Source organism: Garra rufa, chromosome 13 (assembly GCF_049309525.1).
Source record: "Garra rufa chromosome 13, GarRuf1.0, whole genome shotgun sequence".
Classification (NCBI taxonomy): Eukaryota; Metazoa; Chordata; class Actinopteri; order Cypriniformes; family Cyprinidae; genus Garra; species Garra rufa.
Window position 1 is genome coordinate 14,965,467 of NC_133373.1, and position 19,371 is coordinate 14,984,837.

Genomic DNA, 19,371 nt, shown 5'->3' on the forward strand with positions numbered 1-19,371 from the left:
GCAGAGCCAACGCTCCCAAGCCATGCAGAGCCAACGCTCCCAAGCCATGCAGAGCAACGCTCCCAAGCCATGCAGAGCCAACGCTGCCAAGCCATGCAGAGCCAACGCTGCCAAGCCATGCAGAACCAACGCTCCCAAGTCACACAGAGCCAACGCTCCCAAGCCCCACGCCCAATGACCCGGAGGGCATTCCTCTGCCAACTGTGTTACCTGTTATGGCTATCGCCATTTTGAGTGTGTGGGCTGCACACTGCGCCCCAGTTGCCTCTTCGGCCCATGAGTCTGCCCACAAGTTTGTTCTGGAGACCTCATCTACAGGCATGTCCGCTGCGCCTATACCTCTTTCGGAGGTGGCGTACATAGCGGAACTTCACGCTCTGCCCGCTCCGCCAAGGCTTCACGCCCTGCCCGCTCCGCCAAGGCTTCACGCTCTGCCCGCTCCGCCAAGGCTTCACGCTCTGCCCGCTCCGCCAAGGCTTCACGCTCTGCCCGCTCCGCCAAGGCTTCACGCTCTGCCCGCTCCGCCAAGGCTTCACGCTCTGCCCGCTCCGCCAAGGCTTCACGCTCTGCCCGCTCCGCCAAGGCTTCACGCTCTGCCCGCTCCGCCAAGGCTTCACGCTCTGCCCGCTCCGCCAAGGCTTCACGCTCTGCCCGCTCAGCCAAGGCTTCACGCTCTGCCCGCATCGCCTGTGCTCCCTGCTCTGCCAGCACCGCCAGTGCTCCCTGCTCTGCCAGCACCGCCAGGGTTCCCTGCTATATCTGCTCCGCCAGGACTCCTTGCTCTACCTGCTCCGCCAAGGTTCCTTGCTCTGCCTGTTCCGCCAAGACTCCTTGCTCTGTCTGCTCCGCCAAGGTCCCTTGCTCTGTCTGCTCCGCCAAAATTCCCTGCCCTGCCTGCTCCGCCAAAGTTCCTTGCTCTGTCTGCTCCGCCAAGGTCCCTTGCTCTGTCTGCCCCGCCAAGACTCCCTGCTCTGCCTGCACCGCCTAGGTTCCCTGTCATCTCTGTCTTGGCGTCTGGGGCCGTTCCAGAAGTCTCTGTCTGCCCAGGAACTGCCACGAAAGTCGTTCCTGAAGTTCTCGTCTGCCTGGTCACGGCTATGGAGGCCACGTTCTCCCATGAACTCTCTACTTCTCTCCTTGCTCTGTCTGCCTCCTCTATCTCTGTTCTCCCCAGGTCCCAGTCCATAATGCGGCCTCCTGTTCCGCCCTGGAGGGCTTCTACGCCTCCTGTTCCGCCCTGGAGGGCCCCTGCGCCTCCTGTTCTGCCCTGGAGGGCTCCTGCGCCTCCTGTTCCGCCCTGGAGGGCTCCTGCGCCTCCTGATTCGCCCTGGAGGGCTCCTGCGCCTCCTGCTCCGCCCTGGAGGGCTCCTGCGCCTCCTGTTCTGCCCTGGAGGGCTCCTGCGCCTCCTGTTCCGCCCTGGAGGGCTCCTGCGCCTCCTGATTCGCCCTGGAGGGCTCCTGCGCCTCCTGCTCCGCCCTGGAGGGCTCCTGCGCCTTCTGCTCCGCCCTGGAGGGTTCCTGCGCCTCCTGCTCCGCCCTGGAGGGCTCCTGCGCCTCCTGCTCTGCCCTGGAGGGCCGCTCCGCCTCCTGCTCCGCCCTGGAGGGTTCCTAAACCCCTTGCTCCGCCTTCGGCTCCGCCCTGGAGGGGCTTCTACGCTTCCTGCTCTGCCCCGGAGGGTCGCTAAGCCTCCTGCTCCGCCCTGGAGGGCTCCTAAGACTCTTGCTCCACCTCAAAGGACTGCTCTGCCTCCAGCCCTGCCCTGGAGGGCTCCTGAATCTCCTGCCCTGCTCTGGAGGGCCTTTGCCCAACCTGTTCTGCCTCAGTCTCCTGGCCCCCCCACCGCTCCCCTGGACTGTTTCCTCCTGTTGTTTTTTGGAGCGTCTGGAAGCCGCTCCTTGGGGGGGGGCTATGTCACGCCAGGCCAGCAGAGGGAGCCCTTACCCCCACTGACTGTTGCTGCTCCCTCTGCTGCCTCTATGGTTACTTCCTGTTTATCAGACATAAAAGCCAGCTCATCACACACACACATCGCGAAGTATTGTTTTGCTCCAGCGGACTCTACCAAGCGTTTTCCATTGCTCTCAGGTTTCCTAGTCTCCTTGTTGTTCCCTAGCCATAGTTCTGTTTTTGTTTTCCCAGTCTTAGTCTTAGTTTTCTAGTTTCTTGTTTTCATTTCATTGTTTCATTTGGACTGCCCACCTGGATTTTGACCCACGCTTGTTTATTGGATTACGCTATTGGATTGTCTTCGCTGTTCATGTTTGCTGGTGTTTTCGACCCTGTCTGTCTGACTACGATCTGCTTAATAAAGCCTTGCATTTGGATCCTCACTCTTGGTCGTCCCGTTTGTGACACAAGTGAAAGTGAAATGAATAAATTAATAGACCATCACAGTTTACACAATGCACACAAATCTCTACACTTGGTACATGGTACTATTACAAAGTAACTGACGTTACATATTAAAAAATTAACTTAGATATTTTCTTGTAAATTAAGAAGAAATGCTTTACTAGAAATCTATAATAATCTGATTACTTAACTTGTGTTACTTGTAATGTGTTACTCCCAAGACTGGTTACTAGGATTGTGTGTCCCAATTGGACTCTTAAACAGACTGCTTTAGGGGGCTGTCCTTATAACAAGTGTGCTATCAATTGGCTTAGAAGGGTCTGTCAAATGACAGCTTTTTACAGGAAGTCTCATATGTGTGCCTCTAAGCTGCTATTTTCTCTTCTGGGTCTGTGCTAATGTGTTCATGCCACCCACAGGACATTGTATTACTGTAGCAATATTGTATTATGTTGTAAGTATTGCCTTGACACTTACATTATTACTCACTGAATGTGTGAAACCCATTTTGTATCTGTTAGTTTTGTTGTTATTGTTCTGACTGGCTGGGAGTCTATAGCAATCCCTAGAACCACACTGTACAACACTTACAGAGGAGCATCTCAACTTGTATCATGGGAAATTTGGAGTCTCAGATACTCTATCAGCGACAATGGATCTTCTTGAAACCATTAGGCCTAAAACCAATTCTTTTTCTGTGAATCCTTGGTTCATGCCATCAGTCATACAAGTGGTTTTTCCAAATTTAGGTAAAAAAAAAAGATCATACTGATCAAGTAATTTGAAACAGTACTTTGGTGTATTGAACTGAAACTTAACATGGAAACACACTATTTGGAGGTACCATAAGAGTTTGGGGGCAGAATTACGTACTTCTCAAAACATGTAATGGTTAAATTGCAGTTGTTGCAATAATTGACATAGAAGTCAAAGTGCTTTATATCTTAGAATCATGCTTAATGCAGTGTACATAATCTTAGCAATGTCCTTGGCCCCGTAATTGCAGCTTGCAGCAATATATATATATATTCTCATTCATTTTGTGGACCTTTTATCTTTTCCTTTTCTTATTCTTCAGGTGGAAGCGGCCACAGATTCTGAGACAGATAGTAAAGGTCTCCCACAGTATCAGTCCGTGGGTATCCAGGTGGAGGATGAGAAGAGGTAAGTTTACAGTACATTTGGTCCACAAAGTTGTACTGAATTAATAATCCTTTTAAGACCAGTAGCTCAGAAAAATAAGTAAAGTGAAATAATGAATACATAAATAAATATAGATGGCACTTTTCTGTGTATGAGGACATAAATTGTCTTTTTATTGTTTTGTTTCTGTTCACTTTCAGAATCGGCCGCTTTAAACGGTCCAACAGTGTGACGACGGCAGTTCAGGCCGATTTGGAGCTAGAGGGGTTTCCTTCGACTGAAGACAAGAGTTTGCAGTTTGGAGGATTTCAGCGGCATTCTGAACCCAGTACACCCACACAGTACAATGTGGTTCGGACTGTACGCACACAGGGCCTTTTTAGCTACCGTGAGGATTACCGGCCCTCCAGCGGGCCGCCCAGTCCGCAGCCCGAACCCTGGCTAGTGGAGCCCTCTCATGAAGCAGCCGAGTCCGGCCGTGTGTCGCCACTCCGCCGTGACGGCAGCTGGTTCATGCAGCTTCTGCACAGTGAAACCAAACGTTTAGAGGGATGGTGCAAAGACATGGAACGTGAGGCAGAGGAGCACGACCTGTCGGAGGAAAGTGAGTGTACAGGACATCAAAAACAAATAAAACAAAACAAAAAACAGATAATGAGTCTAAACCAACACAGTCTCAGTTTGTAACTATTTTATGTTTAGCAAATTGATGAATTATTTATGAATTCATACATATCTAATTTCACATTACACATTAGACAAATTCAAACAAAATTATTTGTTTGTGTGTGTGTGTGTGTGTGTGTGTGTGTGTGTGTGTGTGTGTGTGTGTGTGTGTGTGTGTGTGTGTGTGTGTACCTGGTATTCATCACGTTGTGGGGACCAAATGTCCCCACAAGGATAGGAATACCAGTAGATTTTGACCTTGTGGGGACATTTCTCAGGTCCCCATGAGGAAACAGGCTTATAAATCATGCACAATGAGTTTTTTTGATGAAGTAAAAGTGTGCACAATCTCCTGTGAGGGCTAGGTTTAGGTGTAGGGTAGGTGTAGGGTGATAGAAAATACGGTTTGTACAGTATAAAAACCATTACGCCTATGGAATGTCCCCATAAAACATGTAAACCCAACATATTTCGACAACAGAGCCAAAATTCTAAAAAATAAAATCGAAATGTTTTAAGAATTATATAAAAAATTATATAAAACCAATCTAAGATTACGAGATTAAAGTCGTAATATTTAAAGAAAAAAAGTCGAAATAATGAGAATAAAGTCAAAATGTTACAAGAATAAAGTCAAAATATTTTGAGAAAAAAGTAAAAATTACAAGAGTAAAGTTGAAGTGTTTCGAGAATAAAGTCGAAATATTCAGAGAATAAAGTCAAAATATTTTGAGAAAAAAGTCAAACTTCCGAGAATAAAGTCAGACTTTTACAAGAACAAAGTCAAAATTCCGAAAATAAAGTCGAAGTGTTTAGAGAAGAAAGTCGAAATGTTTTGAGAAAAAAAGTCGCCTCGGGTTTCGTATGAAACCCTAGTTCCTCTATGGAACGAGACGCTGCGTCAATACGCTTTGGGAACACTTCCAGCATGACCACGCTCTGAATCACGTGTGTAATCAGTCCAATAGAGAAGCGCGTGTGACGTCACGGATGGGGTGACGTCAGGAACCAGGAAGCTATAAAGCATATGCGGTGAATGCAGCCGGCAGTTTCTGCCACCAGGAGCGCTGCAGGGATGCCAGAATTGTGGTAGGCGTCGCAGCATCTCGTTCCCTAGAGGAACTAGGGTTTCATACGAAACCCGAGGCGTTCCCCTTCGGGAACGTCGAGCTGCGTCAATATGCTTTGGGAACGATATGCACACGCCGCCAGAATTCCAAAGCCCTGCTCTGTGTGGAGCAGGTGGAGAGAAAAGGGCGAAAGTAGCCCGAGTGAAACGAGTGGCCTCAGCCCACTTGTGGAAGGGCGAAAGTAGCCCAGGGTGATAGATGCTATTAAGCAGGAAAGTGCGGCCTCAGCCGTCTTATAAGAAGGGCGAACGTAGCCCAAGTGAAACGAGCGGCCTCAGCCCACTCGTGGAAGGGCGAAAGTAGCCCAGGGTGATTGCTGCTATTAAGGAGGAAAGTGTGGCCTCAGCCGTCTCATAAGAGGGGCGAAAGTAGCCCAGAATAATTGTTAAAAAGGAAGCAGGAAAGGAGCGGCCCCAGCCGACCTGTAGAAAGGGCGAAAGTAGCCCGAGTGAAACGAGTGGCCTCAGCCCACTTGTGGAAGGGCGAAAGTAGCCCAGGGTGATAGATGCTATTAAGCAGGAAAGTGCGGCCTCAGCCGTCTTATAAGAAGGGCGAAAGTAGCCCAAGTGAAACGAGCGGCCTCAGCCCACTCGTGGAAGGGCGAAAGTAGCCCAGGGTGATTGCTGCTATTAAGCAGGAAAGTGTGGCCTCAGCCGTCTCATAAGAGGGGCGAAAGTAGCCCAGAATAATTGTTAAAAAGGAAGCAGGAAAGGAGCGGCCCCAGCCGACCTGTAGAAAGGGCGAAAGTAGCCCTAATAAAACGAGCGCCCTCAGCCTACTCGGGAAAGGGACGAAAGAAGCCCCGAGTACTTGCTGCTAGTAATGCAGACAGAACGGCCTCAGCCGACTTGTAAAAGGCAAAAGTAGCCTCAATAAAGGGGCCTCGGCCCAGTCATAAGGAGGACGATAGTAGTCTGAGTAATAACTGCTAAAGCAGAAAAGGAGCAACCTCAGTTGACTTGTAAAAGGCGATAGTAGCCTAGGTAAGAGAGTGGCCTCACCGCTTTAAAAAGGACGACAGTCCAAGGTTAGGTAGTCCTACTAGTGGCAGGAGCATCCGAGAGGAGAGCATAGGAGCCCGGAGTATTGGGGAGATCTAACTCATAAAATCTGACAAATGTAAGCGGCGTAGACCATCCCGCAGCGTTACAAATATCTTGCAGGGAAACCCCTGCCATGAAAGCCTTGGACGCCGCAACTTTGCGGGTCGAATGTGCCTTGGTTTCCAAATGAGAGGGAAGACCAGAGGACTTATAGGAGATAGAAATGGCATCCGAAATCCACCAACTTAGAGTTAGCTTAGAAGCTGGAAGACCTTTACAGGTCCTTCTCAAAAAATTAGCATATTGTGATAAAGTTCATCATTTTCTGTAATGTACTGATAAACATTAGACTTTCATATATTTTAGATTCATTACACACAACTGAAGTAGTTCAAGCCTTTTATTGTTTTAATATTGATGATTTTGGCATACAGCTCATGAAAACCCAAAATCTAAAAAAATTAGCATATTTCATCCGACCAATAAAAGAAAAGTGTTTTTAATACAAAAAAAAGTCAACCTTCAAATAATTATGTTCAGTTATGCACTCAATACTTGGTCGGGAATCCTTTTGCAGAAATGACTGCTTCAATGCGGCGTGGCATGGAGGCAATCAGCCTGTGGCACTGCTGAGGTGTTATGGAGGCCCAGGATGCTTCGATAGCGGCCTTAAGCTCATCCAGAGTGTTGGGTCTTGCGTCTCTCAACTTTCTTTTCACAATATCCCACAGATTCTCTATGGGGTTCAGGTCAGGAGAGTTGGCAGGCCAATTGAGCACAGTAATACCATGGTCAGTAAACCATTTACCAGTGGTTTTGGCACTGTGAGCAGGTGCCAGGTCGTGCTGAAAAATGAAATCTTCATCTCCATAAAGCTTTTCAGCAGATGGAAGCATGAAGTGCTCAAATCTCCTGATAGCTAGCTGCATTGACCCTGCCCTTGATAAAACACAGTGGACCAACACCAGCAGCTGACATGGCACCCCAGACCATCACTGACTGTGGGTACTTGACACTGGACTTCAGGCATTTTGGCATTTCCCTCTCCCCAGTCTTCCTCCAGACTCTGGCACCTTGATTTCCGAATGACGTGCAAAATTCGCTTTCATCCGAAAAAAGTACTTTGGACCACTGAGCAACAGTCCAGTGCTGCTTCTCTGTAGCCCAGGTCAGGCGCTTCTGCCGCTGTTTCTGGTTCAAAAGTGGCTTGACCTGGGGAATGTGGCACCTGTAGCCCATTTCCTGCACACGCCTGTACACGGTGGCTCTGGATGTTTCTACTCCAGACTCAGTCCACTGCTTCCACAGGTCCCCCAAGGTCTGGAATCGGTCCTTCTCCACAATCTTCCTCAGGGTCCGGTCACCTCTTCTCGTTGTGCAGCGTTTTCTGCCACACTTTTTCACGACACCAGGGGAAGTCTCCCGAGGGAGGTAGCACCGAAGGGAGCATGGAAAGCATCTATGGCCGCCACGTAGCCCTTCAGTGTAGAATGTGCGTTACCGGCCGTAAGGCGGGCCTGCAAGAAGTCCAGCACTGAACCTACTGGGCAGTGAACTGGGTCAATTTGGTGCTGATTGCACCACAGGACAAACATATTCCACTTCCCGGTGTACATTTTCCTCGTGAAGGGAGCTCTGGATTGGAGGATGGTCTCAACAACCTCGGTTGAGAGACCGGAAGCTAGGAGTTGTGCCCCCTCAGGGGCCACACCCATAACTTCCATAGCTCCGGGCGAGGGTGCAGGATCGCCCCCTCCTGCCTGAGAGAGGAGATCTCTCCTGACGAGAATTTCCCCCGGAGGGCCGTCTTGAAGAGACATCAGGTCTGAGAACCATACTCGACCCGGCCAGAACGGAGCCACTAGCAGGAGGCGAATTCCGTCCTGGCGCACTCTTTCCAGAACTCCTGGGAGCAGAGCGATCGGGGGAAAGGCGTACAGACGAAGCCTCGGCCACGTCTGCACCATAGCATCCAGTCCCAGGGGAGCTGGATGACTCAGAGAGAACCAAAGGGGACATTGTGTTGTCTCCTGGCTCGCAAAAAGATCCACTTGGGCTTTCCCAAACTTGCTCCAGATGACTTCCACAATGCTCCCACATTGAGATGTCCAGGAATATAAACTGCTCTTAGCGAGAGGAGTTTTCCCTGGGACCACACAAGGATCTGGTGCGCCAGCTTGTTCAAGGGGTGCGACCGCAGACCCCCTTGATGGTTGATGTAAGCGACCACCGATGTGTTGTCGGTGTTGACCAACACATGGTGATCTCTCAGGTCTGGGAGGAAGTGTTTCAAAGCTAGAAACACAGCACGCATTTCCAGGCAATTGATGTGCCAATTGAGATGGTGTCCACTCCACAGACCCTGGGCTGAGCGGCCACTCATGACCGCTCCCCATCCGGTGAGGGAAGCGTCCGTCGTTAGTGTCACACGACGACATGGAGCTCCCAACACCGGACCTTGGGACAGGAACCAAGACTTCTTCCAAATGTCCAGGGCACGAAGGCAGCGCCGCGTAACCCTGATCAAACGGAATGGGTTGCCCCTCGGGGAAAACCCTTTGGTTCTGAGCCACCACTGTAAAGGTCTCATATGCAGCAGGCCAAAAGGAATCACGTTGGACGCGGCTGCCATGAGACCTAGCAGAACTTGAAACTGCTTTACAGTGAGTGAACGGCCTTCTTTGACTCTCTTGACTGCGTGAACGATCGACTCTATCCGAGCGGGAGACATTTGTGCCCGCATCGTGGTCGAGTCCCAAACTACTCCCAGATAAGTGGTTCTCTGAGCTGAAGAAAGAACACTTTTCTTGGAATTCGAAGCTGATCTCAGATGGTTCTTGAGATTGCGAATCTCCCTGCACCGCAACGCGAACGGGCGGATGCAGGGAAGGAGACTCGCGAGAGACCGCTGCGCCCTGAAGCACCGGGGGTGGCAGGGATAGCAGATCGGTCTCCTGAGGGCACTGAGGGGGTGTTATTACCCCAGGGGGGTCTGCCTTCAGAAGCCCAGGGCCACTGGCGTCAGGGCTTCTTCGCCGAAGACTTCTTCGCCTGAAGGACGGCCCTCAGGTCGCCCTTAGGCTTGGAAGCCCCCGGCTTGGAGCGCCTACGGGACTCCTGATATTGTCTTTGGGGAGGAGTCCGCGTAGCGACGCTCCGCTTTTGTTCGTCACGGTATGAGGAGCGAGTACTCGGGCAGGGCTGCTCCCGTCCAGCAGCCCCAGAGCTAGAGTGGCGAGGAAGAAACCTCTGGAATGCCGCCGCCTGTTGCCGTGCCTGCTGAAACCTGTCGACGACGGAAGGAACCGCGTCGCCGAACAGGCCAGACGGCACAAGCGGGGCATCTAACAGGAAGACCCTGTCACGGTCTTTCATTTCCGACAGGGTCAACCAGAGATGTCTCTCTGACCACATTGCAATAGGTGTAGGCGGAAGGGGAGTGAACACGTGCCGAGAATGGCTTTCCCCACAATCTCGACACCTCGGTGTGGAGATCGGGGAAAAATGGCAGACCTCGGCGTGGAGGGTGATATTTTCATATATTTTAGATTCGGGGTGACCACCTCCACTAACTCCTCATACTCGACTGGCTGAGAGGGCGTGGGACCAGCCTGCTCGCCCATCTCCGTATCCTCCTCCTCGGAGGAAGATAAACGGAGGGGCGAGTGCTTCTCCTGATGGGAAGAAGCCGCGGTGCGGGCTTCCACATCAGAGAGGGGCATGGATCTGGCAGAGGAGGATGGAGAAAGGGGCTCGCCCGTCTCCAAACTCGATACCAAATCCACCTGCGATCCCCACGAATGCAGGCGCCGCTCTGCCTCAGCAGAAGCGGGACCTGATCCGCGGGGAATGCTGGTGAGGGCTCCTTCCTCAAAAAGAGCCCTCCGGGAGCGAAGCGTGCGGAGAGGAAGCGCAAGCAATGCACACAGTCAGCCTCCTCGAAGGCTGACTGGGCATGCCTCGCCCCCAAGCAAGCCACACACAAAGTGTGTGTGTCCTCGGCCGTGATATAGCGTTGGCACGGAGGAACACAACGTTTGAAACGCTTGCTATCGCCCATTCTCTATCTAAGTCAACACTCAAATAAAAGTGAAGCAAACTGGCTTCGAAAAACAGTGTTGATGGACAAACATTCACACAGAGCGCGACTGAAAGACAGAAGCTGCCGGCTGCATTCACCGCATGTGCTTTATAGCTTCCTGGTTCCTGACGTCACCCCGTCCGTGACGTCACACGCGCTTCTCTTTCGGACTGATTACACACGTGATTCAGAGCGTGGTCACGCTGGAGGTGTTCCCAAAGCGTATTGACGCAGCTCGACATTCCCAAAGGGGAACAAAACATTTTGAGAAAAAAGTCAAAATTTTGTGAATTAATTCATAGCAATTACAAAATTAAAGTAATAATATTTTGAGAGTATATTCTAGCCTGTTGCACATGCAAATGGCCCGGATTGAGAGCACTGGGAGATATTCCAAAGTCTCAGCTTTCAAAATCTGTCAATTTTATAGTGAAATACAAACAAAATGTCTATTACAATAATGTGTTTTTCACGCTCTTTAATGTGGTGTGACAGATCATTGTAATTGCCTCCGTTTTTAAGTGGCATGTAAATCAGTCATCTTTCAGATTTCAGTGAGACATTCATTTCATTTAATTAGGCTACACTGTTTCTTTTTTGTTCATCTGATGCTCCTTCACATTTCTATAGTAATACACTTGAAATAAAGAAGAAAAGCACATTTATAATTTGTATTTCGTGATTAAACTGACAAAATCCAAAAGCTAAGCTGTGCTACAAGTAATAAACAGAAGATGTTACATTTTTATATATAACAATATAACATGTTAATGAGTTGGAGTCCACTTCAACCTTTAGAACATTTTATTGTTTTTAATAATAAATACACGTTGTAACCTACTGTGCGTTAAAAACCACACAAAGCCGGTCACCATTAACAAAAAGGGTTATTATTAAAAAGGAAGAAACAACAAAAGAACGATTAGGAGGAGGATTCCTCCCGCATATACATTTGAGTGCCGTGCAAGGGAAATTCCCCGAAACCCGAGCCTTAAAGGGACAGACACCCAGACCGTTACAACGTGCGCAATGAAAGATTGGATGCCACAGACATTTTGCAGAGTAGGTGGTGGAAATTTCACAGAGAAAACAGTATAATTTAATAAAACAATTGTCTCATTGTAATCGAAATGACGTTTGATTTACGTAAACACAGTGATCTTTCTTGCTACATTAAAGAGTGTGAAAGATACATTATTGCAAGACAAATTGTTTGTATTTTGCCATAAAACTAAGAGATTTTAAGAAGCGTACACTTTGTTTTATATTAAAAGTACCAAAAGCACAAAGCTTATTGCTATTATTGGGTGGCTGTTGCACCACAAATAGGCCTAATGAATGCAATCGAAGATGTGAAATGTATTTTCCAAGCATGGTGTCCCTGCGAGTATAACACATGGTATGATTTGTGCTAATAATTCCACATATATTCAAATAAATTCCGGTGGCCTGTCAGCTTCTCCCGGTGCTCTCAATCTGGGCCATTTGCATGCGCAAGCTATACTATATATTGTAGCTTTAATTTAATTCTCAAAACATTTTGACTTTATTCTCTAAACATGTTAACTTTATTCTCTAAACCTTTTGACTTTATTCTCTAAATATTTTAACATTATTCTTGTAATTTCGATTTTATTCTTGTAATATTTAGACTGTATTCTCAAAATATTATGACTTCTTATTTATTTATTTATTTATTTTTACATGGCACTAAAATGGTGTCGTAATGGTATGTAGATTAATATGAAAAATAAGTAATTTAATGCAGTTTAACTAAATAATTTCAAAAAGGCAGCAAAAATGTCAAAGAAAATTATATTCAAAGAATAAATATGTATGTATACTTACTAATGCATATATTTCTATCTACTAATGTCTTGCAGTTCTTGGGAAGATCCGGAGTGCTGTGGGCAGCGCTCACCTCCTTATGTCCCAGAAATTCCAGCAGTTTTACTGGTTGTGTCAGCAAAATCTGGTATGTGGCATTTCTACGATCCCCTTGAGATATACATTAATGCTCCTTTTGCATCATAAAATACATCAACCATGCACCAGTTCTGTCATAAAAGATTCAGTTTGTCTCTTTGACAGGCAGTTAATCAAGAGTATCTATGAGAGTGTTTACCTTGCATTTATTAAATACACATTATTTCCTTGTAAGTCTTTGTTTTTAGTTGAAAAACAAATTATCGAATATTGAATACTATTGGCTTCACATTTAAAAATGATAAAGATCCTTGACAGTTTTATTTTTTATATATTTAACCTTACTAGATGTGATTGTTGTGCTTAAAAATGTGCTAAAGCAAGAAATTATTTTATAATAAATCTAAATATATTATGCATTTTTGATTATCAAGTAAATGTACTGGAAAACAAGACAAAGGTATTGTTTAACAAGTATGATTTCTCAGTTGACTGAATTACACATTGATTAGTTGCAGTGTCATATCCACTAAATATAATTTCAGCCTGAAAGGAGCTTTAACCAGTTTCAAGCTGTGTGAAAGTAAAAGATCCTGACATTAATTGGTAGTTGGTGGGTTGAATGACACTTTAAAGGGTTTGTTTAGTGGTCAGTGATTGATTCTGTCTCTCTCTGGAGATTGTGAAATGATGGATGTTGTAATACATTTACACGGACAGGCAGAGACCGTCTTGTCCTCTCTAGTATCAGCTTCCAACAGATTGAACAGTTTAGCTTAGCACTGTTAACAAAGAAGAGAGCATGTGGCCAGAATAAAGAACAAATATTCTTTTTGTAACTGAGAAATGGTTCAATTGATCATTGACTTTACAGAAAATGAACCATGTTACTGTTTACTCCAGTTACAGTGAGTGTACAGTATAACATTGTCAGTTAATAGCTCATCACACATCTATATTTTAAAAAGCAGGACATATTATTGTGTCATTTTAATGCTAATAATGTGAACAGTATACATGACACTGTCAAATATTCTTTGTTTGGATATGATGAAAATGAACCTGGACTACAGTGACCTCTAGTGATTATTCATGATAATTTATTAATTCATGGCACTTGGTGCAGTGATGCATAAATAGTGATCAGGATCCTTTTTAAAGGAGTCATAAAATGTACACCCCCTTTTTATGGCTCTGAAAAAGGTCCATAACCTAAGACAGAAGTAAACTAATTATTCTCTTCAAAAAAGTACATCTCTGCTTTAGCTGTATATGAGTCCCTTAGTTGTCCTGAGAGGCAAAGCTGGATCTCGATATCACTGCGCCACTGTGGGAAAGAGCTCAAACGTGCAGCACGTGCTAAGAATCAAAAGAACTTACTGTACCCAGAGGATTTTTGTCAAGAACAGTGGGCTTCACTGCTCAGGACAAACTAGAGACTCACACACAACTATTGGCTAAACAGGCTAAAAACATTTATTTACACTCAATAGGCGACATATGATTTTAAGAATCAAAGTAGTATATGTTTATTCTGTCAATAGCTAATCAGCACACAACTAAATAAATAAAATTAAAAAAGCATTATTATGATCCCTCTTATTTTTAAGTGTATCATATTTTAAAAATATTCTTAAGATTCTGTAAATGGGTGTAAAATTATGATTAGAACTGTAACTTATTACTGTTGTTCGTGTTTGTGAGGAGGGTGTGACATATAACGGTTCTGTGCAGGACCCCAGTGCTATGCCCCGTCCCACGGCTCAGGACCTGGCTGGGTTCTGGGATCTCCTGCAGCTGTCCATCGATGATGTCACTGCCAAGTTTGATGAGCTGCAGCAAATCAAGAGTAATGATTGGAGGATAATGGAGAGTCCAGAGAAGAAGGTACATGGAACATATACAGTCATGCCCGAAATTATTCATACCCCTGGCAAATTCTGACTTAAAGTAACTTTTATTCAACCAGCAAGTTATTTATTTATTTATTTATTTTTTTTTTTTTATTAGAAATGACACAGACGTCTCCCAGAAGATAATAAGACGATGTACAAGCGGGATCATTGTGGAAAAAATCATTACTCATCTTTTATTTACATTTGAACAAAAAGAGGCATGTCCAAAATTATTCATACCCTTCTCAATAATTAATAGAAAAGCCTTTGTTGGCTATTACGGCAATCAAACGCTTCCTATAATTGCTGACCAGCTTTCTGCATGTCTCCACTGTTTTTTTTGCCCATTCATCTTTAACGATGAGCTCCAACTTTTTCAGGTTGGAGGGTCTCCTTGCCATCACTCTGATCTTTAGCCCCCTCCACAGATTCTCAATTGGATTTAAGTCAGGACTCTGGTTGGGCCACTGCAAAATGTTAATGTTTTTGTTTGCTAACCATTTCTTCACCACTTTTGCTGTGTGTTTTGGGTCCACTGTGGGTCCACAGTGTGTTCTGAAATGTCCACTGGTGCCCAAGGCCAAGTTCTCTGCAGACTGCCTGATGTTGTTGTTGAGAATTTTGATGTATTGCTCCTTTTTCATGGTGCTGTTTATTGTGATTAGGTTCCCTGGTCCACCGGCTGAAAAACACCACCAAAACATTAGGTTTCCACCACCATGTTTGACAGTGGGGATGGTGTTCTTAGGGTTGAAGGCTTTTCCTTTTTTACGCTAAATGAAGGCTATATCATTGTGGCCAAACAATTCAATTTTTGTTTCATCTGACCATAAAACAGAAGACCAGAAGTCTTCTTCTTTGTCCAGATGAGGATTTGCAAAGGCCAATCAGGCTTTTGTGTGCCTTATCTGGAGAAGTGGTGTCCTCCTTGGTCTGCGTCCACTGTGCAGTGTCCGTTGGACTGTCTGCCTTGAGATGTTGCCACCAGCAGAGCCCAGATTCATCAGGATGGCCTTGATTCTTTTTTACCTCTCTCACTATCCTCCTGGCCAGCACAGGTGTCACTTTTGGCTTTTGACCACGTCCTCTTAAATTTTTCAGAGTGTGGAACGTCTTGTATTTTTTAATAATACTTTGCACTATAGCCACTGGAACTTTAAAACATTTAGATATGGTCTTATAGCCCCTTCATGACTTGTGAGCAGCCACAATGCGCAGCCACAGGTCCTCAGTAAGCTCCTTTGTCTTAACCATGACTGTCCACAAACCAACAGCAGAGAGCTTCTGTTTTTCACCTGTTGAGTTGATTAAAACAGCTGGTCCCAATGAATCAAGTATTAGGATGCTTTAGAACAGCTTGGACTATTTGGAATGGTATAGAACTTTGGATTTTCCCATAGACAAAGGGTATGAATAATTTTGGACATGCCACTTTTTGTTCAAATGTAAATAAAAAAGCTGAGAAATATTTTTTTCCACAATGAAGCCTCTTGTACATCGTCTTATCTTTTGGAAGAAGCCTGTGTCATTTCCGGTCAAAAAAAAAAAAACCTTGCTGGTTGAATAAAAGTAACTTTAAGTCAGAATTTGCCATGGGGTATGAATCCTTTCAGACTTGATGTGTGTGTATATACCAGTTAAAAGTTTTTGAACAGTAAGATTTAATGGGTTTTTTAAAGAATTCTTTTCTGCTCACAAAGCCTGCATTTATTTGATCCAAAATACAGCAAAATCAGTAAAATTTTGAGATATTTTTGCTATTTAAAATAACTGTTTTCTATATATTTTAAAATGTAATTTATTAATGTGATCAAAGCTACATTTTCAGCATCATTACTCCAGTCTTCAGTGTCACATGATCCTTCAGAAATCATTCTAATATGCTGATTTGCTGTTCAAGAAATATTATTATCAATATTTAAGGATTTTTTGATGAATAGAAAAATCCAAAGATCAGCATTTATCTGAAATAAAAAGCTTTTGTAACATTATACACTATACCATTCAAAATCTTGGAGTGTATATATATATGGGGCAAAGACTTTAAGATGTCCACGTCAAAAGAAATTTACAAAAGTGATTTTATGTCCATAGAAAGCACATTAAATTTAAGTAAAGTGTCTACTTCTAAGGTTTCAAATACGTTTTTGAAGAATAAAATGTCGAAATTTAGTTGAAATAATGTTACATTGTCATTCAGTGTAACACAATATTTATGTAAAAATTCAAACAACATGCTTATTCTGACTTGTACATATTAAAATATATAAAAGAATAAGGGAGCATATTAAGTTTTATCAAGTTTTAAATGAGTAAAATATTCTTACTTACAAATGGGCAAAACCTAGGATAGCAGCAATTTTTTTAAATGTAAAATTACAACTAATTAGCATTTGTGGTGAAAGTAATTTGTCTTTTAATATGTCATAAATTGATTTCTGTTGTAAAAATGCCTGACAAGATTATTACACTTCAGTGGGTGTCTTCTGTAAATTAGATAAAAATGTATGATTTTCAGAAAAAAACAACAACAACAACAACAATTAAAAGCAGTATTACACTTATTTATTATGCTTAAACACTTTATTTGTCTTTGACCTATATAAAATTATAAAAATAAATACTTATATTTAGTAAGGATGCTTTAAATTGATCAAAAGTGATGATAAAGACATTTAGAATGTTACAAAAAAGATTTATTTAAGATTAATGCTGTTCTAATGAACTTTCTATTTATCAAAGAAACCTAAAAAAAATATTGAATAATAATAAATGTTTTTTAAGCAACAAATCAGAATATTAGAATGACTTCTGAAGTATCATGTGACTGAAGACTGGAGTAATGATGCTGAAAATTCAGCTTTGTCAGCCCACATTTTAAACATTACATTTTAAAATATTTTTAAACAGAATATTGCTATTTTTACTGATGCTACTTTTGATCAAATAAATACAGCCTTGGTGTGCATAAGTGTCTTTTTTAAAAGCATTAAAAAACCTTATAGACCCCAGACTTTTGAATGGTAGTTTACAGTGTTGGGGTAACACATTACAATTGACATTATGTTATGAAGTTATGTGATAAGATTACTTTTTTAAATTAACTAGTAAGGTAGTAGATTAACAGATTCAATATTTCTCAAAATGAATAAAAACCTGCAATAATTAAATATGTGAACACAAAATATATATTTATTCACATTTTATAAACCAGTGCTGACCTTCAGTGATCCAATTTAACCATACTAATACGCAAAAAATGACTTTAAATAAACAACTTTTTATTTTCTTTTTTTGTGATTGAGAAGAAAGTGTTAAACTTTCTTTTCCTGCATCCTATTCTTCATGCAGTCCAGAATGGCTACATAACTTAAAGATTTGTTTAAGCTTTTTGAATTTCACATTTCATTTAGCCTGAGGCTTATTCATTTCACTTTTAGTGTGAAAGGGCTTTTTATATTTGCAAAGATATAACTTTTTTATATTAAAAACAAACAAGCAAGCCCAGGCCAGGCCAGATGAGAAAAGTAGTGCAACAGTAATGTAACACTTTACTTTTCATAAAAAGTAACAAAGTAAATTTTTTCAGAGAATAACAGCATTGTAATGCATTACTTTAAAAAGTAACTTTCCCCAACACTGGTACATCGCAATATGTATATATACAGTGGTGTGAAAAAGTGTTGGTCCCCTTCCTGATTTTTTTATTTTTTTGCATGTTTGTCACACTTTAATGTTTCAGATCATCAGACTGATTGAAATATTAATCAAAGATAACACAAGTAAATAAAACATGCAGTTTTTGAATGAAGTTTTTTTATTATGAAGGGAAAACAAAATCCAACATGGTCCTGTGTGAAAAAGTGTTTGCCCCCTAAACTTAATAACTGGTTGGACCACCCTTAGCAGCAACAACTGCAATCAAGCATTTGCGATAACTTGCAATGAATTGCAAAAATTACGCTGTGCAGGAATTTTGGCCCACTCATCTTGGCAGAATTGTTGTAATTCAGACACATTGGAGGGTTTTCTAGCATGAACCGCCATTTTAAGGTCATGCCACAGCATCTCAATAGGATTCAGGTCAGGACTTTGACTAGGCCACTCCAAAATCTTCATTTTGTTTTTCTTCAGCCAGTCAGAGGTGGATTTGCTGGTGTGTTTTGGATCATTGTCCTGCTGCAGAACCCAAGTTCGCTTCAGCTTGAGGTCACGATCAGATGGCTGGACATTGTCCTTCAGGATTTTTTGGTAGACAGCAGAATTCATACTACCATTTATCACAGCAAGTCTTCCAGGTCCAGAAGCAGCAAAACAGCCCCAGACCATCACACTACCACCACCATATTTTAATGTTGGTATAATGTTCTTTTTCTGAAATGCTGTGTTACTTTTACGCCAGATGTAATGGGACACACACCTTCCAAAATGTTCAACTTTTGTCTCATCAGTCCACAGAGTATTTTCCAAAAGTCTTGGGGATCATCAAGATGTGTTCTGGCAAAACTGAGACGAGCCTTTATGTTCTTTTTGCTCAGCAGCGGTTTTCTTCTTGGAACTCTACCATGCAGGCCATTTTTGCCCAGTCTCTTTATGGTGGAGTCATGAACACTGACCTTAACTGAGGCAAGAGAGGCCTGCAGTTCTTTAGATGTTGTTGTGGGGTCTTTTGTAATTTTGGTCGGCCGGCCACTCCTGGGAAGGTTCACCACTGTTTCATGTTTTCGCCATAATGTGGATAATGGCTCTCACTATGGTTTGCTGAAGACCCAAAGCTTTAGAAATGGCTTTATAACCTTTTCCAGACTGATAGATCTCAATTACTTTCTTTCTCATTTGTTCCTGAATTTCTTTGGATCTCAACCTGATGTGTAGCTTTTGAGGATCTTTTGATCTACTTCACTTTGTTAGGCAGGTCCTATTTAAGTGATTTCTTGATTGCGAACAGGTGTGGCAGTAATCAGTCCTGGGTGTGGATAGAGAAACTGAACTCGGGTGTGATAAACCACAGTTATGTTTTAACCCGGGGGGTGGTGGATGGGCAAACACTTTTTCACACAGGGCCATGTGTTTTTTTTTTTCCTTCATTTAAAACTGTGTTATCTTTGATTAATATTAATATTTACATTTGTTT

The 19,371-nt window shown here is 43.6% G+C and overlaps 1 protein-coding gene across 1 annotated transcript in view; it reads left to right on the top strand.

The window, feature by feature from the left end:
* dlgap2b (discs, large (Drosophila) homolog-associated protein 2b) overlaps positions 1–19,371 on the top strand; it is an 85,791-nt gene that overhangs the window by 65,838 nt on the left and 582 nt on the right. Inside the window, exons 6-9 of the mRNA XM_073816437.1 lie at positions 3,432–3,517; positions 3,697–4,100; positions 12,300–12,391; positions 14,077–14,229. Coding sequence (XP_073672538.1) covers positions 3,432–3,517; positions 3,697–4,100; positions 12,300–12,391; positions 14,077–14,229 — 735 coding nt within the window. The remainder of the gene's footprint in view (positions 1–3,431; positions 3,518–3,696; positions 4,101–12,299; positions 12,392–14,076; positions 14,230–19,371) is intronic.